Genomic DNA, 24347 nt, shown 5'->3' with positions numbered 1-24347 from the left:
TTGTGAATGATCACATTATTTTAAAAAAATAAAAAAAAAATCTAAAGATCAAATTTTGCTTCAAATTTTCTTGTGCACCTTCTAAATATTTATTCAAATGTTGTTACAAAAATTCGGATCAAATAGATAAATTATTTACTAAATATGAAATTTTTTTGTCACTTATAAAAAATATAATATTTATTGGTTATATTTGTCGCATTTTCAAATTATTTAAGAATTAGTGTGTTAATATCATCTTTTAGAATCTTTTTATCAGTGCCTGAATCTTTTAGAAATCAAATTGGTAATTTTCTATTGACTTATTGCTCTTATAAAAAGCAGATTATTTTTCTTTTTTTTTTCTTTTTTAATAAAAAATTTGTTTAGGTCTTAATATTAAGAGTTCTTCGCAATAATACTATTATATGAGCAGTGAAGCTAAATTAAAATACTTAAATAATGAGACTTTTTGAGTCAAACTTTTTTTTGTGTTTTTAGGATCATCTAATGAGTTAAAACCATGAGAAACTCTTAGAGAAAAAAAAAAATAATTGAATACAATTTTTGTTTAGAGACATAATTTATGAATTTAATAGAGATATATAAATTATCACTTTTGTTTGAATTTTTTTGTATAAGCAGGAATTAATTTAGATCTTTTTTCTTTCCTTCACAAAATTGAGAAAATATAAATAACCTTTGGTCCGAGAGAATAGGTGAATTAAGGAGAGTACATGAGTCATTAGAAGTAGATAATATACATCTAAAAAATAATCATATTTCTTGACTATATTGATGAATTCTAATATTTAAGCAAATGATTACTCATTACTCTATTTTAAATAGTCATCAATAGTTACTAGGTTATAGCCAACGTTATAAACTTAGTTTCTTTATTTTTTAATTTATTGTCCCTCTTTCTCTTTTATTTATTTATTTATTTTGTTCTCTTTCTCCTCCCTTTAGTGGGTGAAAAATTTCAGGAAAAAATCATGTTGTAACAATATAGTAGGTATAAAAGAATTTGATTGAGAAAAGAATTTGACTATATTGTTTAGTTGATCTGTTTCTGCTTTCTTCCAATGTATGGTGGCTGGCTGCTGGAGCTTTGGATCATTGGAGGCAGTTTCCATCCAGGTTCATAGTTGATGTGCTTCCCACAGTATCACCCTTTTCACCTACTCTTTCAAAATATTAGCTGTGAAATACTAATCTTTTGTGTTTATCTATTTCCATGGTTGTTATTCTTTGTGATTGTAAGAAATTAATTTCATACACTAACAAACTATTATTTTGTGTTGATTCAAAGGAACGACTTACCGCTGTCATATTATGTTGTCACTGTTCAATTTTACTGTTGTTTTTGTTAGAACTCTGCATTTCCATCTTAGAAAGCTCTCTTGATAATTTAAATTTTTTTCTATCAATGGCTCTAGAATAAGTAGGTGACGACTGAGGAAGAAGGTTTTGTTTCAGTTCTCTATTTCTCTCTTTCTTCTTTTTAGCTTCTGCTCTTTTGTACTATTGATTTTTATAATTTTTACTCTTTTGAGTTGTGAAGCATATTAATCTTTGAACTATAATGTGATTGTATTTAGTGGCATTGATGTTGTTGTTGGATGATTTACTTTTAAAATTAAATCTTTCTAAGAAACATTTAGGTAATATGATGTGATATTGCACGACATTTTCGATAGATGGACTGTCCTGACCAACAAATTTTCTCATTCTGGTACTAACAATGTAAAAGAATTTTACACAAAAAACCAATCGTATATTACTATATCAGCAAAAATTTCAAACATAAATATCCTTCAACAAATCAATATTTGCACAACTCACTTAAGGAGCAACAAAATTTATAGGGCTGAGTGATTATGACTCATGGAATTTTCCATGTTTGATGAAGGGATTGTTTGTACACATGATGTATAGAATCCTATCTTGACTCACACACACCCCATCGTTCAATCCAAATGAGATCCGTATGACCATATCTCATTAAATGGTGAATAAAACGAGACAACATAATGTTAGCTACATATGCTTATTATGCTCAAACCTAATGTGAGCTGTTAATGCTAAAATTCATGTGTCCATGGATAATATTAATGTGAGTAAATTCTATATATCCAAGTCTTGTTCCACAAGCCAATTACACACTATATTAGATTTCATATATAGTGTTTCATAGAAAGATGGCCAAGGAAAAACTGATTTTCTCGAATATGTATACATGTGAACATCAGCAGTAGGAAAACCACTTTTATTGGCCTCCATGAGGAGTGATATGAAGGATAATTTTCAAGCATAAATCAAGTTCCAGATTAAGCTAAAATGATTAACACAAATTAACACAACCACTACCAAAAATTTTTGTGGTATCCTAGGATGACAATATGAACTTTTCAAACTTTCAGATAATTTGACAAAAAGATTGTGAACAATGGAAGAAATTTCTTTCCAAAGGAACAACAAAGATAATGTTACCTTCATTCCATGACAACTTTTGCGCCAAGAGCTTTCATTTTCTCTATAATCTGTTCTCCTTCTTCCTTTGAAACACCTTTCTTTATAATAGAAGGTGTTTTCTCCACTAACTCCTTTGCCTCCTTCAGGCCTAAATCAGTAAAGCCCCGGACCTCCTTGATAACTTTAATCTTGGAAGTTGCTTCATACGACTCTAATTTCAGTTCAAATACAGTTTTTTCTGGCTTCTTCTCCTCCTCTGCCGCAGCCGGTTCCGCTTTCATTGACGCAATTCCAGCAAGATTTGCAGTTCCTGGTTTCAAAAATCCCACGGTAGGTAGCTCCTTCATGCCCATCTTCTTCATCATAATGTGACCCAATTCTGCTGCTTCAGCTACGGTTAGAGATGCCATCTCATCAACAAGCCTGAAAACTCTCTCTGATGGAGGGTTGTGTCGAGCTGTAAGATCAAATGTTGCAGGATCAAAATCAGCCGGGAGACTTCGTTGCTCGATTTCCACCTCCTCAACATTCTCCTCCACCTCTTTTCGTGCAATTTGACCAAAATTTTTTGACAGTACATTTGACTTACTAGTATTAAGCCCTACTATAACCAACCCAAGAGATTGTCTGCATAAACCTTGTGGTAAACAATGCCTTAATCTTAAAAGTGTTTTCATTCTTAGCTTTCACAGTGCAAACTTCTAATCCAGTTAACAAATATCCTGAAAATACAACACAACAAAAACAGAACATTTTATTCAAAGAATTTCCTTCTCTATCCATTTATCACAATCGATTGACAACTCTAAAACCTTCTATTACTATCATAAACAATTGACATGCCACCGATACACTTGAATTATTTCATTTCTAACAGTAACATAATCACTCATGATAGTGATACATTGTGATATAATCTTTATTAATTGAAAATTGAATGGTTAACCATGAAAAGAAGTAGTAAAATCGAGATGCTGGAATTATGGAAAATCAAAAGAGAAAGTAATGCAAGAGTACAGATCGTTCATACCTGCCCGTCGCGGCGCGGCACGGCGGAGGAGGAAACGAAGGTCATTCGGAGCACGGAGGAGGGGCGAATCTGATGGCGACGGTGAAGACGCCGATGCGGTGGGTGTTGGAGAAAGAAGAGAAGGAAGATGACGGAGAGGGCGTTACAGAAAGGGGAGCTTAGGACCTGAGAGCAACGGGATTGGGTTTCTGTTAGGGTTAGGATCAGTGAGTTGTAAAGGGTAAATTACCATAATACCATTGCCACCCTATAAATTTATTTCATCTTAGATTGATAATAAATAATAATATGACTATTGTTAAATATTGGTGTATTAAATATTAATAAGATTAATCAAAATGTTAAGCGCCTTACATGCTAAATTCTCAAAATAATTCATACAAAATTTATGAATCAATTTAGTTTTTAAAATATTCATAGAGTTACAAGACTATTGATTCTCATTAATTTGTCTCTGAAATTTAAAATTAATTTAAACTATTCTCTAAAATTTTAGTTCATCTAAATTAAATCTCTAAATTTATAATTGTAACTCACTTTAGTCTTGAGCTAATTTTCATTAACGACATGCATTAACTTGTCACACGAAAAAAATAATATAATTATTAGAACATAATCTTCAACAAAATGACATTATTTCACACGAATGAGTTTAAAATATATTTCTTTTTCACTAGTGATGACCATAAAATAAGAATGTTCTTTTTCACTAATGTTAGTTTGTTTTATCCAGTACCAAATCAACTTATTGTTATAGGAGATGAGCTCAAAAGCTAATGTAAAATATGATTGTAAATTTGAAAGTCCAATTTGAATAAATTAAAATTTGAAAAAAGGATAAATTAGTTCCTAACCTTTTAACCCGAGGACATTTTCGTCTCTGAACATTGGAAAATACATTTAAATCTCTGACGTTCCTAAAAATCAGACCGATCAGTCCCTTCGTCCATGAGCCACCATCAGACCGGACATAAAATGCTCACCTGGCTCCCCCTATGCTTACCTGGCTTAACGGCGTTTCCACGTGGCACGTTATTAGGATGGAGGTTTTGAAAACGGGAAGCGTCCCTCTCACTCAAAACGACGTCGTTCTAAGTGCTGCCCTAATACTAAAATTCGTTTGGGTCGTTCCTTTATGGTGGTGGCTGGTGGTGAGGAGAAAACTTGTTCAGAGTTCAGTAATGGCTATGAAGGGGGCATTATCAAGATGCGAATAATCAATTTTATGTTGTTGCTTATGGAGTTGCAAGGTCTGAAACCAAAGAGTCTTGAAAATGGTTTCTTACCCTACTTCAGGAGGATCTGGGGGATGTGCAGACTCATGGTTGGAATTTCATGTCCGACCAACAGAAGGTAACACTCACAACTCTTTATAAACTTGATAATGGTTCAATTATTTCAATATAAATTCTATTGCAGTTAGATATTTATTCACTGATATGCCTAGTTTAATAATGCAGTTGTTCAGAATTTACTAGTTATGTTTAATTGTGAAACCTTTCTGTACTATGTTAGGGATTGCTGCCTGCTTTGAAAGAAGTGATGCCAAATGCACATCACCGAAACTGTGTGATGCACATTTGGGATTGTGCTAGGTGCACCACCATACCTGAGTTCAAAGAACATATGGAGAAGCTCAAAGGCATTAATCAGGAGGCATGGGAATATCTTTCCAAGTTTGAGCCAGCAACTTGGGTGAAGGTGTATTTTTTCGACGGGCCAAAAGTGGACAACCTCACAAATAACATGTGTGAGGTATTCAACTCGAAGATAGTCAACTACAGAAGCAAGCCTATCCTCACAAAGTGTGAGGAAATTACGTGCTATCTGATACGGAGAATGGTTAAGCATAAAGAGCTACTTAGTGATTATACTGAAAAGCTTGCACCAGTTCAGCAGAAAAGGATGGAGCGTCTAATAAGGCCTAGCAATAAATGGCGTACAGACTGGACAGGTGATAATGCACGCAAGCATTTCGAAGTTACTCGTAAAGCTACAAAGGTGGACGTTGATCTCATCAGGCAGACCTGCTCCTGCAACAAATGGCAACTGACTGGTTAGTTCTAATTTATTCTAACGCATTATTTCAATACATGTCGAATACATGGTTAAAGTTGCTGGCTGCTTGATGCTTTAATATATGGCATTCAAAGTTTTAATTTGTTGGATGAATTTAGTTTAATATATGGTTCTCAATATGATAAGTTGTTGGCTGAGTGATGGAGTAATATATGGTTTTCAATATGTTAAGTTGCTGGCTGCATGATTTTTTCTGAATGGTTCAGTCAATTCTGGTTCATGATGTTGTCTTTTGTGTTAGGCATGCCATGTATCCATGCCATAGCAGCCATAAGGAAGAGGCATGATCATCCAGAGGATTATGTGCATCCATGGTTATGCATGGAGTTAATACACAAGACGTATGCTCATTGCAGCCAGTGCCAAGTGAGGAGTTCTGGACAAGGACTGAGTATTCAAGACTGGATCCTCCTATCATAAAGAGACCAATTGGCAGGCCAAAAGTGCATAATAGACAGAAGGATCCAGCTGAGCCAATGATGCAACAAGGAGATAAATTGAAGAGGTCATTCAAAGTCACTTGTAGTAAGTGTGGTTCAACGGGACATAACTACAAGACATGCAAGGGCACTCTATCTGATTCCAATTGGAAATCTAAGACAAAGAAGTCCAAGAAAGATTCCACATCTCAGTCATTGGCAGTCATCCCACTGTCACAGTCAGCTCCAAATGATAGTGTAAGTAATTTGCTTTAGGAGTAATCTGTTTGATTTCTTAACTATGCTAGGAGTTTATGTGCTTACTTGAAGATGAGGCCCAAAACACTCAAGCAACTCCAGCGAAGATGAGGCCCAAGCAGAAGATATTCAGGCCACCAGCTCCACTATGTCCCATTCCACAACCCCCTCAAAGTCAGCCAAACTCCACTGGCCCACAACCACCTCAAGTCCTACCAGGAACAAGTGCATCAGCTACCCAGGAGATATTAGCTGCAGCAAGCCCGGCCACAACCAGATTGTTCAAATTCATCCCTAATCCACCTACCATTGTGCCTAAGAAGTGAAGATCTGTGTAGCTTTTAGTTATGTTGATTTTATAGTTTGGCTTATGCCTTGTATTTTGTGTTTGAGGCTTACTTTTGACATGTTAAGCTTCATCAAACTGTTCAGCTTAGGGGACTTTTTCATCTTAGGAAGATTTAGTAAACAATGGCTATGAAAAACTTGTTTAGCAATATAACATCCTCTTTCTAAATTATGTATGCAACTAATGCCTCTAATTCCTCAATGTTTCCAAGTTTATTTAGATATTCAAAACATAAGTTTAACATACTGATATTATAACTCGAGTTCCATTTAGGTTACAGGACCCATGACTTGCCAAAATGGCATGTTTCAATACACAACATAAACCTACAACATACTATTCTCTATCATGATTGTTATAGTTCATCTCTCAAGCAATAGCTACATAAAAGGCAACAACAACAGCAAATATAATTACAGAAAAACACAAGGCTAATGGGTTTCTCTTCTTCTCTAAAGCAATAATTTTCTCCTCCAAAACAGCCATTCTACGATCCAATTCATCTTCCTTTTTCTCTTCCTCTTCTACAACTTTAACATGTTTCTCAACCAAATGTGACATGTCACAGATGCAACAATTGCTTCCTATTCTGGCAAGATGCTCATCGACCCAAACAAAAAATTTGCAATGAGGTTCCTTTCCCTGTCAAAATCACCAACATCATCTACTGCCCGCATCCATCTCAGATCAAACCAAAGCCAGAATTTTTAAACTTACCTTATAGAATGGACAACCCAAGAAGATTCTGTTAGGGTTGCTTCTGGTCCTCGACATATACATTATTGCATAAACTCCACAAAAACACCTAGGGGCGACGGCGTCGTTTGGATGGTCAGCATGAACACCACCTGGAATTGAGCTTGAAACAGAATTTTCTTCTCTTACTCCACTAACACTTCTTCTTGAGGTTGATGATGTCCCCTTCGTAGCCATTACTGAACTCTGAACAAGTCTTCTCCTCACCACCAGCCACCACCATGAAGGAACGACCCAAACGAATTTTAGTATTAGGGCAGCACTCAGAACGACGTCGTTTTGAGTGAGAGGGACTTATGCGTCCCGTTTTCAAAACCCCCATCCCAATAACATGCCACGTGGGAACGCCGTTGAGCCAGGTAAGCATAGGGGGAGCCAGGTCAGCATTTTTCGTCCGGTCTGACGGTGGCTCATGGACGGAAGGACTGATCGGTCTGATTTTCAGGAACGTCAGGGATTTAAATGTATTTTTCAATGCTTAGGGACGAAAATGTTCTCGGGTTAAAAGGTCAGGGACTAATTTGTCCTTTTCTCTTGAAATTTTAAAAGTTAATTTAACTCCGACTTCAAATTTTAAGAGTTAAATTGAGAATTAACTTTACCATTGGTATAATTTGGAAATGAATCCTCTCCATTTTTTTTTAACATTTGAGAGAATAAAGTATAATCTCTCACTTTTAATTCTATAAGTGAGACCAAAATTAAATAAGAAAGAGAAAGCAATAAAGAGTAAGATCAAACACTAGACACCATCCAATTTTTTTTTTTTCACCGAAGAAGATCCACTCCCTATATAATTTAGATATCAACTTGTGTTGTGAAATCGTACATATACCAAATCGATTCATACGTAATTAATAAATTTGGGCATTAACAAACTAGTTTTTCCCTTATATTATTAATTTGCTGACAAATTCATCTTATTTGTCAAGTTAAAAATTGATTTTAATTTTGGAATGAGAAATGTTGCCAATTGAGCTACAAGCTCGTTAACCATCACTAATGCTCATGGGGCTCCTCCAATCACTATTCACTAGCACCTAAAAGCAAGTCAAATAGAAGATTAAGTCTCAGTTTTACTAGTAAACAAGCGGTAAATCATATATTAAAGTCCAAACTTAGTACAAATTCAAACTACACCTTTTTTTTTTATCTATCTTGTGCCTTTACATGTTAAGTTTAATTATCAAAAGCTATGTCATATTTTTTAAGCACCCAGATAGTTACTTACTATGGAGACAGTAGAGGAAACCACACCTATTAGTTACAATAATATTAGTCAAGGCTTGAAATCATACTATAAATTCAAGAAAGTGCATCAAAGGACAAAGGATAATAATACATCAGAATCTGTGCCATATAAATCAGCACGAGAAACGATTCAATGCCTATCACAGAAGGGAACAAAGTTCATAGAAGATGTCTTTGATATGAATGTTAGAAACGAAAAGAAATTAATATTGATGCGAATTGAAGAACAATTTCAGTTCAAATGCATGAGCATTTTGTGCTTGAGTTAACTTTGCAGATTAAGAACCAGTCAAAACTTTAGGATGAACTCAAATGCAGATATAAATCCGATGTGCTAGTATGTTTTTCCATAGAAGCTCACTCAAATTAAATTTCAACCGATGACTGCACTGGAACATCATGTGAGGCTGCTACATGTAAACAAACCATAGAAAATAATTCATGAAATTGATTAATGATTCACCAACAGGGAGGTACCTTGCTGTGTTTTCAGTGATTCAAAACAGAGGAAACCACGTGATTCTCAATAAACTAGTCAATACACAGCTTAATTCCACTACTAGGAAGATAATGATTGCAGAAAAAGAAAACATGCACATTGGTAAACCATACTTTTGCTGAAACAACTTGATTTACAACTAAGCCCTTAATTATCAGTTTCTTGATACTGTTCCATCCCCGTGCACTTCATTGGAGTGATGTCCACGATTTCTTATCCCTTCTTCGTTACAAAACATTTAGAATCTGCTTCATCGGAACTTAGAAATTCCACATTTTTATAGGCCCTTGTTTTAGTTATGGAAATAAATAGATAGTATAATGAACATACACAGTTGGCAATCAATATAGTTCACTATCTTCAACAGCACTAGTAAGTAATAAGCTCCTTTAATAACTGTGGATCAACTCAATACAATGTGGAATTTTCATAAATAGACAAATTTCATCATGAAACTACCATAACATTTTCAGAAATATATCAAACAATGAGGCAAGAGATTGGCAGAGAGTCAAAAAGTAATTTTTTACCAAACAAAAGAAAGCTTAGAAGTAAATACATTGATCCCATTATCCAAAACCTAATTTCAGTAACACAAAAGAAACAAAAGATTCATATATTACCCAAGATTGGCTTACATTATCCCATTATCCAAAACCTAATTTCAGTAACACAACAGCTGGACTTCTGAACCCCAGGCACATTGATCTTCTTGTTTCGGATTCAAAGCCAAAATCACCATCCATGAACTGCCATCCTGTCAAAATTGTCAAACCAATATTCCACTGGTTCATTGAATCTACAGGTTCTACTTATGTTCCCCAATTTCATGATGTTGATTACCATGAGAGGAGGGTTTATGGAGGCTACCAACAAGAGCAGCATAAGCTCTATCATCTGGTGTTAGGCCCATTCCCATCATTTCATCATACAACTTAAAAGCTTCATCTGCTCTTCCTTCCTTGGATAATCCTGAAATAACTGATGTATATGTTGCAATATTCCCGATTATACCCTTTGATGACATTTCATTGAAAAGATTCAATGCCTCATTTACCCTTCCAGCAATACACTCCCCATGTATTAGTGATGTGTAAGTGTATACATCTGGCAGTAATCCCTTTTCTACCATTTCAGTTTTTAGCATGTGAGCTTGCTTCATCTTTTCGTTCTTGCTGTATGCATCTATAAGGGTATTGTACGTAACAACATTAGGTACCTCTCCCCTTTTCTCCATATCCCTAAATAACCACTCAGCTTCTGCAAGATTTCCTTCCTTACAATGTATCTCAATAAAAGTAGTGAAACTCACAACATTCGGAACCACTCCTTTCTCTAGCATTGTATTCAAAGTCCTCTTGGCTTCCTCACATCGATGCACTTTACATAGCCCACAAGCAATAATGTTGTATGTAAACACATCTGCTTCGATTTCCTTCCTTGCCATGATATCTTGCACTCTCAAAGCCTCATCTATCAAACCTCTTCTACAATAACCATCAATCATTGTATTAAATATTACTATATTTGGGTCAATGCCTTTACTTTGCATCTCTTCAAGCAATATTTCTGCAGCCTCCATTTGGCCTACCTTGCATACACCACAAAGTAAGGCCCCATAAGTATGTGCATTAGGAAGGATGCCTTTCTGAGTCATCTCATCAAACAAAGCGGATGCCCTTTTAATGTTTCCTAACCTAGAATACCAATTTATCATCGTTGTATACACATGACTGTCCATTTCCAAATTTCGTTCATGCATTTCCTCGAATATCTTTTCAACTTCCCCTATATTTCCTAAACTCGCATACCACTGAATCAGAATACTATGTGTAGCTAAACTATGAACAACTTGTTCCTTCTCCATTAATCTCAATATCTCATCTACACCCCTTTGATCCTTTCTTCTAACATAAGCATTCAACAATGTATTGTAAGTGAACACAGTGGGTTTCACAATATCTTTACTAGCCATCTCAGCCATCAACTCCTTAGCTTTCTCAACCTCTCCTCCCCTACACAGAACATCAACCACAAGTGTCAGAGACTGAACCCTAATTTGAATCCTACCCGACTCGAGCATTCGATGAAAGAACCTACGACACAAATCCAGCTCACCACATTTCTTCAAAGCAAGCAAGAGTACAAAACAAGACCTCTCCTCTATCCCCAACCCCATCGTCTTGGCATAATCAAAGACTCTAAATGCCTCTTCAAACAACCTGTTATCAGAACACACTCTGAACAGCATATCAAACAGCTTCTCTGCAAAATGTGGATCAAGTTCACCAACCAAAGAAACAACCCCTGGAATGGGGCAACAAAGCTTACCATCAATAACAACAGAGCTCAGAATGCTCTTCATGGTGGCAAATTTTCGAGCCTCAAAAAGTCTGGAAAGGAGAATCACATGGGCCTTAATATCAAGTATATGAGTAATATTAAAGTTTCTACTTCTAAGGAAGTTGAAAAATGACAACAAAGAATGAGGAGGGAGATTGGGGTTTGAAAGAACTTGGTATGTAACATGGGGAGTGATGCATGAGATCATGGACTGCAGTTCTCTATCGGGTCTAAAATAATTGGTGGTATTCGAAATTAGGAGGTTTTGGGTTATCTTATTGACAAGTTCAATTTGAAGCTTTTGTTGGTCTGAAGGAAAAGACAAATCTTTGTTGAAAAGTCTCAAAAGAGTCTTCTGAGAAGACATTGAATTAAACCACAAAAAAAATTTATTGAAATTGTTGCAATGAATGGATTAAAATGGTTTTATAGAGAGATGAAGTTTTGTTTTACTGGAATCAAAGAAGCTTTTGAGATTGTGCGTTGTAAATTTGCTTCATTCTTACTCCGATAGGATCCCAAACAGGAAGAACACATATTACTTGATAGGGGTGTACATGAGCCGAGTATAACCAGGTTTGTTCTAATCCAAATCCAGCAATCCGGCCCTAAAGATTCATCAGATCTATTTTTAAGACCCTAACCCAAACACTAGGTCCGATGAAACCCCATCACTTTTGGGCCATAACTATACCGGGTGAAAACCAGGTCTAGATGAAATCTCATCACTTCGTGGCAGGAGCAGCAGCAGGGTCATATATGGTCTAGGTCCATAGCTTTTTTTTCCTCATTGATTTGTGCAATACAACTAGGTTCTCCTTCTCCCATTAGTCTTCATCTAAGCCTGCAAAGCAAGGCAAGAACAAAAAAAATTTGACCAATTTATAGATGCCAAGACCAATAACAATTAAAGGAAAAATCTGGTGGAAGAATAGAAATAGAGTGAAACTTTTAAAAAATGAACTCCATAATTTTACCTTCCGACAAAACATACTTTAAAAATGTTCATTGCCCTCTAATCTCTATCGCATCCTCTTTTCTTATTGGGCTCAAATTAAGAATATAATTAGAAGCCATCCAAGCAAAGCAAAGCAACACAAATTTACTAGTACATTATAAGCAAATCAATAAACTAGTTATCAGAACCGAACTGGTAATCGAACCATTCAGAATACTGGGTCACTGGTTCAACTAGTGGGTCACGGTTGAACCAGTTGACCCGGTATCACTTAAATAAAAATATAAAATCATAAAAAAAGTTCAAATTAAAATTTGAAATACATATGACTACTGACACTTTAACAATAATCAAGTCTCAATTCCTAAAAATAACTAATAAAAAAATAGACATTAAATCCAAAGGACATACCATTGTTGCTTATGCATTCCTTCACTTAATTTGAAACACAATTGGTAAACTCAATTACCACTCAAAAATTATGATGTAAACAAGTACAGACTTTGATATAACAATACAATACAGAAAAAAATCAACAATGATATTAAATAAATAATCAAAAGGCATGGTGATATAAACAAGTAAAAGGACTTTGATACAACAAAACAAACACTCCATAATAGGATTCTCTTCCACAGAATTATGATCTGCAAGTTTATATTGGTCACTTCCAAACTTAGAAATTCAATGTTTCTTCTCTTATTATATCCACATAGATTTACACACAACTTATTTACTTGATAGATAAATAAACATCACAAACTTTTCCTCTTTTCATTATCTAATAAATCTAGATATTGCCAATCTTGACATGATCATCACCACTGATGAATTCACAGGCAACCTTGACCATGATAAAAATTCCCTTAACCCAATCATCTTCCTACTTATCACTATTGATAAGCTCAAAACAATGCACACAGCAGCAGCCAAAGTAAGCAACACACCTGAATAATTCCCCCCTGAACAGCTTTGGAGAACAATATGAGAACCATCCTTTCCATCAAAATCACCATGCGAGTTATTCACCTTCATAACCTACTATCTAATCAGTATAACTAATCATCAATTTATCAAATAAGCATCAATTCATCTAAACCAATTAGCATCAATTTATCAAAAACTACATTAAAACTGAAAAATACTAAGCATAAAAAAAAATAATAGAGATTAAAGACTAACTGAAAAAAAAATAAAACAAAAATCACCTACAGAAGCAGAAGTAAAAGTTGAGACAGGAAAGGAGCAGCTTCGGAGTTCTGAGCTTCAGCACAGCCACACCTAAATCAACTTCATCGTTACAATTACAGGCTAAGATTCTCTAAACAGGAACACTTTATTCTTAAGACATAAACCTAAAAAATTTAGTCAAAATTATGGTATCAACCCTTCAACAGTACTATTAATTTGATCAGAAAATTGATTAAACTTCAGTTACAGCAAAATGACAAATTAATTAATTAGGTAAAAAGAATGCAAGAATCTGTGAAGTGTGGAGTGTGGAGTGTGAACCACGGAAGCCAGGGCCAAAGGAAAAACAGGGGAATGCACCCAGGGACTCACCGCAGCTGCTCGGAGACGAAACCGGCGAGAAGGAGACGACGAAGCGAGAAGACGACGACGTCCGAACCAGGGGTGGCAATTGCTGGTTGCTTCTGTTTCTTCTTGACTGAGCCGGCGACGACGAGACCAAGGAGGGCTGCGACACACGAACTACGGCGGAACGCCAGCGACTGTGAATGAAGACAATCAGAGAGTTTCAGAGTCAGGGCGTCGCTGGTCGGTTGGTGTGAGTGAGAGCTTGAGAGGCTGACGTGATGTGTGATGAGCGGGACGAGAGAGCTTACTGAGATTAGGGATTTGGGGCAGTTTAGAGAGTGGCTCGACCCAAACAGGTGACCGGGTGACTGAGATTTTGACCGAACCGGCCGAGACGAACCGGGTTTGTTTACTATGCAATAAATAATTCTAGACTAACTGGTTTACTTGTTATCATCATCATACAATAAAACACATTGCATTAAGCCATTAACTTCAATAACCAACCTTTTAACTTGGAAAGAGCTTAATCTCAATTTGCTCGGCAATACAACGTAGATAAAAAGACCAAATTAGACACTTAGCAGGTAAATACAAGTATACAACATCATCTAAAACTTTATTTTACTTAGATTTAAATGTTTTAAATAATTGCAGGGTCAAAGTAAAGTGAGAATTTTAAGATGGATGAAGGTAAACTTTTTAGAAAGGATTAAATATTACAAATTAGATTTAAGTATTATTAAATTTTATTTCTAAAATAAATCAATTATAATATGGAAATTAATATTTATATTTAATGCCTATTAAATGCCTTTCATGGCTCGTATTGATGTGACAATATGGAATAAACAGAAAGTGAAGGAGAAGTTGCCAATCTAGCTATTTAATTTTGAATTGATATAGTTGCCAATTGAGCTACAATCTCAAACCATCACTATTGCTCGTGAGGAGAATCACTATTCACTAGCACCTAAAAACAAGTCAAATAGAGGAGTAATTCTCAGTTTTACTAGCAGATATTGTATCAAATGCATCTAGTGAAACAGAAATTTTAAGACTAGAATTAAAAGCACTACCATTTACATCACATTGGCTATTAGCCTATTACCATGGGCAGCCAAACATACATAACCCTCTTGGCCACCCAAAAAAATTGACATCTTAGACTAAAGATTGCCCTTACAACATTCTTTTCTCAGGACACTTGCTCAGAATACTTTGTTATACTGACAAAAAAATCTAGTCAAATTACCTTTCCAGAATGCACTGCTAGAAATAACCTAAGTCAGTGAATAACCCCAAACAGATAACCTACTTAAGACTACAAATGGAACATAGAAGTCAACTGGCTTGGTTTGACAGAACTATCACCTCGGTACTACTGCAAGAGGTACTGCCAGCGCCCACAGAAGCACAGTTAAGAGCTACACTAGAAGCAGTGTTTGGAGTACACAGGGTCGGAGCATTGCTCTGCGGATTTTGATCGACCTGCAAGTCTTGCTCCGGTAGCCCTGGTGATCCCTTTGTCAGATGTTCGTCGTTTGGATTTCTGTCTGTATCAGCGGGAAGGAAATCGGCCTTACCATCTGTGGATGGCTTACTATTAACATCAACACAATCCACAAACTTCTCACACAAATCAGAAGATACAGGAAAGGATTGGCAATCTTCTGTATCTGTCTGGTGCTTAGGTGGTTCAGTTGGGTGTGCTTCGGCTTCATCAGAGTCTGGTGTGGTAACCACTTTGGAGTTTGTTTCGCAATTATCGGGACAATCTTCAGTGATGTCCTTTGACTTAAGGTGCACCGAGTCATTGGTTGTAGGAACTGCTTCACCAGAGTGACAACCATCTCTAAGACATTCTGTTTCCTCACAAGTATTGCAGCAGTTGTTTGATTGACCATCTAAATCTACTTGCTTCTCATCATCGTTCAACTCGACACAATCAAGACTGGTATTCTTACGTGTACCGGCATCTTCAGTTCCATCATCAGGGGGATTTGCAGTGTTCATTTCTTCCACTGGCAAATTTTCATGGCAAACAACTTGGCATGTGATATCTTCTGGACATTTATCATGAAGTTTAGTGTTGCCATTATTGTTGGGTACGTTATTCAATGAACCCTCAGGAAGAAGACTGCCAGATTCAGTAGACATGGTTTTATCCATCATCTGGTCATCATTAGAAGAAGGAATGTCGGCAGAATTGTTCATTGACTGAGATCCAAATGATTCTGCCCCTACACAATTATTTGCCACCTCGCCTTCTGTATGATCTTTCAGAAGATTGGAAGCTGCAAGAAATTGCATGGAGCAATTAACAATGTTGAAATTTTCAGAGTATGAAAGAAGAGCAATGGCCGTCTCAAATCATACATGAGGACCCGCAACATACCTTCTGCAGTAATCACAGTTTCCTCGGCGAACTTAAGCTTCAACATCTTCTTCTGCAGCATATCTACATGAGGGAATACCAACAGACTCATGCTCTTTATTAGTTTCTTGTTTGCCAATTCAAGCGGCTCAAACCCAAAAACAGAAGTCCAAGTTTCTCTCATTTCTGAGATAGCTGGTATGACCAATAATTCAACATTTAAAGAGCTAAGTGCCTGAAAATAATCATAGAAACGGAGGATTTTAAGTCATCAAAGTGAGAAGAAGGTCCAAAGAAAACTTGATGAAATGAAAGAACAAAAGGATTTCACTCTAGAAAAGCACACATAATAATTTACTAACATATAGCGTATCATCTATCAAAGTGCAACATTATTCTGCCCAGAGAATGGCCATTTAATGTTGGCCCTTAAGGGCTGAAAGCTCCTTTTTAGTTTGCCAAATTGTCAATGTGGAAATGGAAGTGAACTTTTTAGACTAGTAACACTTGCTAGTGTTAAATGGTACACATTGCTTTCTTTTCAAGATACAGTGTGAGCAACGGACTCCATTTATTTGCAACACCGCCAATGTTCAGAGACTGAAAGTAGAGCATCTACTAAGATTTACTTCATGTTCTCCACTTTCTATAAATAAAGCAAAAGGAAATAATAGCATCCCCAACATAAATTCTGTTACCTAGCTACCCTTACCTCAGCAGAATTCATGCCTTTCGCATTCTTTCTCTCAGTCATACTTCAGCATTTACATGTAGGGTCTCTAGTGCTTGGCTCAACCCCCCCCCCCCCCCTTTCTCTTCTTTTTTTTTTTTTTTTATGTCTCTCTCCCCCAAAACACTTCCTTTTAGAAACAAAGTTAAAGATATTTATGTATGATCTAAATAATGAGCAAGGCTCTTGATCAAATTCTCTGCAACCAAACCTAGGGATAAAAATATAACAGTTTCGAACTTACACATTCAATGCCATTTAGAAGCCGGCGGCACATCCCTTGTCGCCTATACATAAAACGGGTCCCAATAAATGGCATCTCTGCTAGTTGATTTCCATGAATCCTATTTGATAAATAAAAAAGTAAGTCATCAAAATATAAAGTGAGCTTTCTTCCACTGGCCAAACAAAAGGGAACTTCATAATGTATGGTGGAATACACAAAGGAGATTAAATAATTAGTTGTTTTCACCACCGAAAATATATAATTCCATACCAAGGCCTCGCTGCATACATACTTGGCCATTGTCCAGTTATAAACGGTGAAAGCATTCATAAAATTCAAGCATATATTTACCTGATAGTTGCAGTAGCAACGATTTCATCCCCTCGCTCTAGAATTGCAGTAATGAATCCACTATAGTTCAGACGTTTGAAGTTTGACCTGACAAAGGTAAAAGAATAAAACTAAAATATATGATATTATGAATGATACGATAGCAATCCATCCCAGGAAAAGCAGGCACACACAACTTCAGGAGAATTCGGTCGCAAAACACAACAACCTAGGCCCACCCCAAGAAAGGTCCTTAAAATGACAGAGAAGTGGTCATGTAACCTTACCCACAATTATATAGAATGCCATGGATCAGATTAATCCCGCTTCTCTCATCAATGTATGGCATGAAGCACTCATCCATTACCGATAATGCAACAGCCAGCTTGGAATTACATTCAATTATCTCAGGTTTTGTCTGAGAAACATCAAGGGCAACATCTGATCTCCGAATTAAAGTCAAAGAAAATCCATCTTCAATTTCACGCTTAACCCCAAGAAGCATTTCAAGCCCCTCTGATAACTGGAGGAGAAGACAGCAAAACAGATTAACTTGATTAAAATAATAATAAATGTCAACAGATGACAAATTCCTTCAATAAGGATACCTAGAAACGAGGGCTAATAACTGAAATGAAAATTATAGGTCTTTGTAAATCAAAGGAAAGGATGGCCTATAGAGTACTCTAATTCAAACACAACCAATTGCAAATGCAGAGTGAGACATATTGCCTGCTCACAGACTTGTGGGATGTAAACCACACTCACAAGAACATGCATCATCTCTGTTTATCAATGAACCTATCATATAAAACCTAGCTTTGTCCCCCATAAATGTTCCATTTCTCAAATTTTACTGAAATAAAATCTAAACAAATATGTAGTCTCTTGCAAGGTACTTTTCTACATGAATCAGGCAAATTCAATGTAAATAGAATAATCAAAGTAAAATATGTTGGAAGACATAGATTTTACAACTAAAAAAAGTTGAATACTGTGTATCTCTCAGTTTAACGAAAACAGTAAAACCCCAAAGAAGCAAGTTACAGATAATGCTACTTACTCATGCCAAAATAATAGGATTTACATCAAAAGCTGAGTTGTAATACAAAATAATCCGATCCGCATTAAAGAGGCTAGCTAGCAACAAACTATTTACATAGCAGCAACTACTTTAAGTCGAAAGCTAAGCAAAACTCCAGTTACTACTACATAATAATAACCTAGCATCAACCAAGCAGACTAACTAAAACTTACACATAGCGACCAAGATTCTAATGCATTAAAAACTAGATCATACCTCTTGGCATCTATTTCCACAAAAGGAGGCATCTCTGGAATCATCAGGCTTGGCACCATTTTCTTCTGCACAGTCTCTGTGGTCTACAAAAGATAAAAAAAAAAAAAAAATTATTCATTTCTTACAGGGAAATAAAACATTTCATCTTGGGAAATGATTATCACAATTAAACAAAGGGATATATGTATGCATAGTAAATACATTTTGCTTCACATAAACGGCATGTGAGTAAGGTTGACATAGCAGAACCATCGTTTTCATCTGTCTGATTTGAACTACCACCAACCGACCCGCAAAATTTGCAACAACAATATACACAGTGCCAGTCACCAGATGGGAACTTCTGCAAGCAAAACAAAAACATACACTTTATTTTCCTATCTAAACATTAAAGTGAACTATCTGCCATATGCAAATATTTCATGGACACATCTGAAAAGTAGAGAGTATAGACATAATAACCAGAGTTCCTCATCCCTTATCATGATGGGCACCACAAATTCTGAAGGCATATCCAACACAAGTTTGCCAGCAATGAAATTCTTACTACCAACAGGTGAGAATTTGATAAATTTGATCTTTCTTAGGTACTAAGCAATCCAAGGTATAAACAAAAAAATGTTCTTCAACGCTAAACCATAACCGACTGGCAAGCATAGTTCATGCAAATACACCAATACATCAACCAGAATAAGTTGATTGAGAGAGAAAGGGACAGAGAGACAGAGAAATAACATAAAGAAGGAAATAAGAAGACACCGATGTTGAGAAAACCAACAAAATTTGCACCAAGTTGGCTGGAATCCAACTTCTTTTTCTGAAATCAGAAAATGGCCAGACAGAAAGGGGAAAAGTGGATTGATACATGAATATGAATTATTTATCCTGATAAAAAATTCAATAGAAATAGTACTGTTAAGAGCAATTATATCAAAATAAATTAAACAAAAATCTCCATAAAAAATGCATCAAGATACATACGTTTATATCCAAGCAACTCTGGTGGAAGGTTGATGGGCAACCATCACAGCAGATCAAGTCTCCCCCATCTCCACAGACACCACATGTGTCATCATTTGGATCCTCACCAGCAACATCAACAAAATGAAAACCTTTACGTTCACTCTCATCCTGTTTATTCCATGAATCTAGTAGGCATTGCAAGAGGGAAGTTCCTCCCTCTATGTGTATATTTTTAAGTGGATCAGAGTGTTTGATTCCTGCATGAGCTTCAAAATCTGAAATCGTTATGACTTCATTACAGCAGCCACAATGAATGCCATCTCCTGTGATCTTACCGTCCAATAACACATTGTTCTCTCCAAGTTGCATATAATGAACCTTCCCATCTTGCAGAATTGTTCCCAAATCTATCATCCATGCAAGTACAGTTCGTTTTCCGCAGTATGGTACATATCCATTAACTTCTGAATCTATATCAACCTCAGCATTGCGAACCAATGGAGCACCTCGCTTCTTGCTTTGTGTTTTATGTCTCTTGTGATCCCTGACCAGACCTGACACTTTATTAGGCAACATAACATCTGTGTCACTGTCCTCTGTCCATTTCCTTTTCATTTTCCGCTTCGCAGATTTACCCATGCCTGCATGCGAACCTTCTTTTCCTTTCTTCCCCTTTTTACCCTTCATCCCATTTTTCATCTTTTTGTTTTTACTTCCTCTTTGCTTTTTCATTACCTTGGTCAGCATTTGGAAATCCGCTTCAGGTATTGGTGTAAATTTGAAACCTGGCCCATATACCGTTCCTTCACCATCACCAGCTTCATAATGTTGTTTAAGCCTACTGTAGGCCAAGGTGATAGACCAGTGTGTCTTACCATCTAGACTAACATACACGGCATCCTTGTATTCCCTTCCATTCCTAGGTCTATAATCAACTGTCCAGCCAGCAGCTAAAATCTGCTCCATAATCTTTTCCCTGACTACCTGCTTTTCTTCCTTCCGCTTTTTTTTCTTTCTTCCATCCTTTCCTTGTTCTTGCTTTCTTCCTTCCATTACTTCTCCGCTTATTCCCTCACAAACCCCATTGCTCTCAGTTTCCAAAACCTTCCCTAATTTATTATCCTTCACAGGAGAAATTCCCTTCGTTTCTAGCTCTTTCTGAGAAGATCTCCTTGAGCTCCAATAAGCAATCCCATTTGCTTTGGCACCAACCGTTGCAGTTAAACCTTTTTTACCTTTTCGACGTCGCACATTGACTTTTCTATCATGCACCATTATTGGGAGATGGTTTTGTCCATGAACCTTGGGGGGTCTACCCCTCTTCCTTGGAGACTGCTCAACTAGCATATCCGGATCTTCCACCTTCACTTTAGGAGGCCTCCCGCGCTTCCGCTTCTTCTTTCTGCCATTCACATCCTTCTTCAGCTCAACCTTCTCATTCCCACAACTCACCATACCTAACTCGTCTGATTCTTCCAACTTTACTTTCCGAGGCCTCCCACGCTTCCGTTTCTTCTCCAGCCCAACCCCCTTATTCGCACAACCATTAGGAACAAAGTCATCATCATCTTCACTATCCTTCTTGACCGTTACCCTCCTAAGACCACCATGTCCCCCGCCTCTCCCTGAAACAACTACACCACCACTACTCCCTCCACTGCAAGGTTTTCCATTTTCTGGCCTCTTCGTCCTGGAACGCAACACTCGACCACCTATAGTTACAGACTCTGTCAACTCTTCTCTCTCACTCTCTACCATCCTTTCAACACCACCATCTTCACAGCCTTCATTGCCCCCGCCCTCAACTGATTCAGCATCCCCTTTCCCACTAGTACTAGCACCCAAATCAGCATCACATTCTTCCTTCGCATCTCTTTCAACAACATTATCCTCCTTCTCCGCAACCACTGACCCTAACACCTCCCCACCAACCTGTGTACCTTCACCACCTAAATCGAAAGAAACACTCTTTACACCATCACCACCGCCAGCACAAACATTCCCCAATCGAGTCTGAGATCTTAAACCCTCTCTCATTTCTCAACACAAAAATCCCTAATTCCACAAACACCTAACAGTTACACTTGCAGTACACTGAAAGCAAACCCAGTTCACACAGCAAAAACCCATTCAAATCAAAACCCACACAAAAACAAAGGTCTCATAGTGCAGAAGGTAACCAATTCCCCTGCAAGAACCACAGTGTATTTCACAATAAGGGTTTCCTTCTCAACAAAAACGAAAAAAAAAAGAACTTTACAGAAAAAAGAAAAGAAAATTCAAAAGGAGAAGTATCAGTCAGATCAGCATCGAAACGCAGTGCGAGGTTCGAAGCTTACCAATGCAGAGAGGAATCGGAAGAGAAGGAAGCCTAAGAGTACACGCGACGAATCGGAGGTATAAGAAGAAGAAGAAGAAGAAGAGGCATGGCGTTTTGGAATTTGAGGTTTTAGAGTGAGAAAGCATAGAAAGAGACAAAGAAAAAACAGAGAAAATATAACGAGAAAAATTGAAAAAAAGGTTTTGTTATTGAGAGTGAAAAAAATGTGTAATTTGGTAAGAAGAGAGAGAGAGAGAGGAGAAGACACTGTACGAATACGGTTTTTAGGGCGGTCTTAAGTCTTAACTCTTAAAATGTTAATTCTTAATTGTCTTTTTTTTTTAATTAATTTTTTTATTAATATTTTTTATTTATTTCTTTATTTGCTTTTTTAAAATTTATTTTAGTTTTTTTTTTATAATGATGAGTACTGAATATGTTATTATAAATAGAATACAATTTGAATATTTTGGTTATATCCAGTGTATTTAAAAATTGGATTTTTTGTCTTTTTAATATAAAACTTTCTAGTTTCTACTTAAGCTCTTTAAAATATAGTTTAGACCGTTGAGGCGTTTATTATCAAATATCAAATTGTTAAATTTTCAAATCGAAAATTCTTAAATTCTGTGACATGTGTAGAAAACATTTTACAAATGGTTAATTATGTATGCATTTAACAAACATTTATTATATATTATATAGAATTTAATTTTGATATATTTTTAATATAAAATAATTATATATATGTATATAATTATATAATATTATATTAATAAAAATATCTATTTTTATATTAATTATATAAATAAACATAAAAAATAACAGATGTAATTAAATAATTATATAAAATATTTTATTATCAGTGTACTAAATACAAAATTAGTCATTATATATTGTGTATATATGCATATATTATTTTATATATTTTTAATATATATTTATATAAATAATTAATTTAAAAATATTTTTTATATGCACATAATATGATCGTTATCTATAATAGTAAAATCTTTGATAATTACAGTTTAGTCTAGATGGCCAACAAAATTAAGTTGGGTATTCTTAGTTATTGGATTCTCTTTAAATTTATTAGTAATTTGTGAGTTTTAAGTTTAAGAAAATAAGAGCCTTGTAAGAAATGTGTAACTATATATGGAGTATCGGACAAGTATTACTGTCTTTTTGAGTTAATATTGGGACAATTTTAAATTATGATTTTTAAGGCATAAACTAGATTTTGTAGAGACATATCTAATTGTCCTCATTCACTTTAATAACCTTAATGTATGAAAATATTTGTAACTCTTTTAAGAAAAAGTAATAATTTTGTTTTATATGTTATGTACTTATATGTTAAACTTTTTTTTTAAGTAAATACTCAAATTTATTTTTAAAAGATTATTTGTTTTTAAATTAGTTTTTAAAATTTTTTTTAATCAAATCTATTTTTCAAAAATTATAAGTTAATCACATCAATCTTTTTGTTATTTTATTTGTTGATAAAGTCAAAATTTACTAATGTGATATTAGATCAAATAGAACCTAATTAAAAAAATCTTAAGATATTAGAATTTCTCCATTTGAGGTTGATTTGATTTAATTTCATAAATTTATCATATTAATCGTCAATTAAGACTACTAAATATATTATAATATTATTTAACGTGTCATATCAACAAATTTCGATATCGCTAATAATAAAAGTAACGAAAAAATGAACATAACTAATTTAAAATTTTCGAAAGACGAATTTAATTAAAAATATTTAATAGAGCCAATTTAAAAAATTGATGATATTTTTAAGGATTAATTTGATTATTTATTCAATTTTTTCCTGTTAAATATTCTTCAAGTTAATTTCTACTAAATTTTTAATAACTCCAAAATTAATATAAAAAAAAGATATCTAATTGATGTGACAGGGAGTAAGAATAGCGATACAAAATGATAAGGAATAATCTTTTACATCATTTTCTTCTTAATAATTAGCAATAAGAAACGTGCTTTTTGGACTTTCAACTCAACTTTGAATTTTCAGATATTTGAGTCTAGGAGTCATGGTTTTCTTATTTTGCTATTTCCATGTAAAACTTTCAGATATGTCCAAATTCTCCACCCAAAACCCTTTCCTTATTTTCGGGCTGTGGCCCTTCATTCAAGGCT

The 24347-nt window shown here is 35.4% G+C and overlaps 3 protein-coding genes across 11 annotated transcripts; all 3 read right to left on the bottom strand.

Annotated features, from left to right (window-relative positions):
- Window positions 1-1368: 1368 nt before the first annotated feature.
- LOC130960632 (uncharacterized) lies at window positions 1369-3703 on the bottom strand. Its single transcript, XM_057886081.1, has 2 exons — window positions 3485-3703; window positions 1369-3176 (listed from the first exon to the last, which is right to left on the bottom strand). The coding sequence occupies exon 2, from the start codon at window positions 3129-3131 to the stop codon at window positions 2475-2477; it is 657 nt and encodes a 218-aa protein (XP_057742064.1). The 5' UTR covers window positions 3132-3176; window positions 3485-3703; the 3' UTR covers window positions 1369-2474.
- Window positions 3704-9242: 5539 nt separating this feature from the next.
- LOC130960085 (pentatricopeptide repeat-containing protein At2g32630) lies at window positions 9243-14220 on the bottom strand. Of its 8 annotated transcripts, none has more exons than XM_057885445.1 (4): window positions 13960-14220; window positions 13605-13677; window positions 13344-13437; window positions 9243-12282 (listed from the first exon to the last, which is right to left on the bottom strand). In XM_057885445.1, exon 4 carries the CDS (start codon window positions 11803-11805, stop codon window positions 9904-9906), a length of 1902 nt encoding a protein of 633 aa, XP_057741428.1. In that variant the 5' UTR covers window positions 11806-12282; window positions 13344-13437; window positions 13605-13677; window positions 13960-14220; the 3' UTR covers window positions 9243-9903. The 8 variants fall into 8 exon arrangements, with proteins under 8 accessions (XP_057741428.1, XP_057741426.1, XP_057741422.1 ...); XM_057885443.1 differs by having other exon boundaries at window positions 13344-13434; XM_057885439.1 differs by having other exon boundaries at window positions 13344-13425.
- A 704-nt stretch (window positions 14221-14924) lies between these two features.
- Window positions 14925-22357, bottom strand: LOC130961534 (uncharacterized). 2 transcript variants are annotated; one of them, XM_057887469.1, is made up of 9 exons: window positions 22201-22357; window positions 19880-22049; window positions 19100-19241; window positions 18899-18981; window positions 17886-18121; window positions 17620-17706; window positions 17287-17386; window positions 16334-16547; window positions 14925-16232 (listed from the first exon to the last, which is right to left on the bottom strand). In XM_057887469.1, the coding sequence occupies exons 2-9, from the start codon at window positions 21896-21898 to the stop codon at window positions 15280-15282; spliced, it is 3834 nt and encodes a 1277-aa protein (XP_057743452.1). In that variant the 5' UTR covers window positions 21899-22049; window positions 22201-22357; the 3' UTR covers window positions 14925-15279. The 2 variants fall into 2 exon arrangements, with proteins under 2 accessions (XP_057743452.1, XP_057743453.1); XM_057887470.1 differs by having other exon boundaries at window positions 19100-19238.
- Between the last annotated feature and the right edge of the window lie 1990 nt (window positions 22358-24347).

Source organism: Arachis stenosperma, chromosome 2 (genome assembly GCF_014773155.1).
Source record: "Arachis stenosperma cultivar V10309 chromosome 2, arast.V10309.gnm1.PFL2, whole genome shotgun sequence".
Classification (NCBI taxonomy): Eukaryota; Viridiplantae; Streptophyta; class Magnoliopsida; order Fabales; family Fabaceae; genus Arachis; species Arachis stenosperma.
Note: the sequence above shows the minus strand (reverse complement) of the source record. Positions and strands in the feature narration are given on the sequence as shown.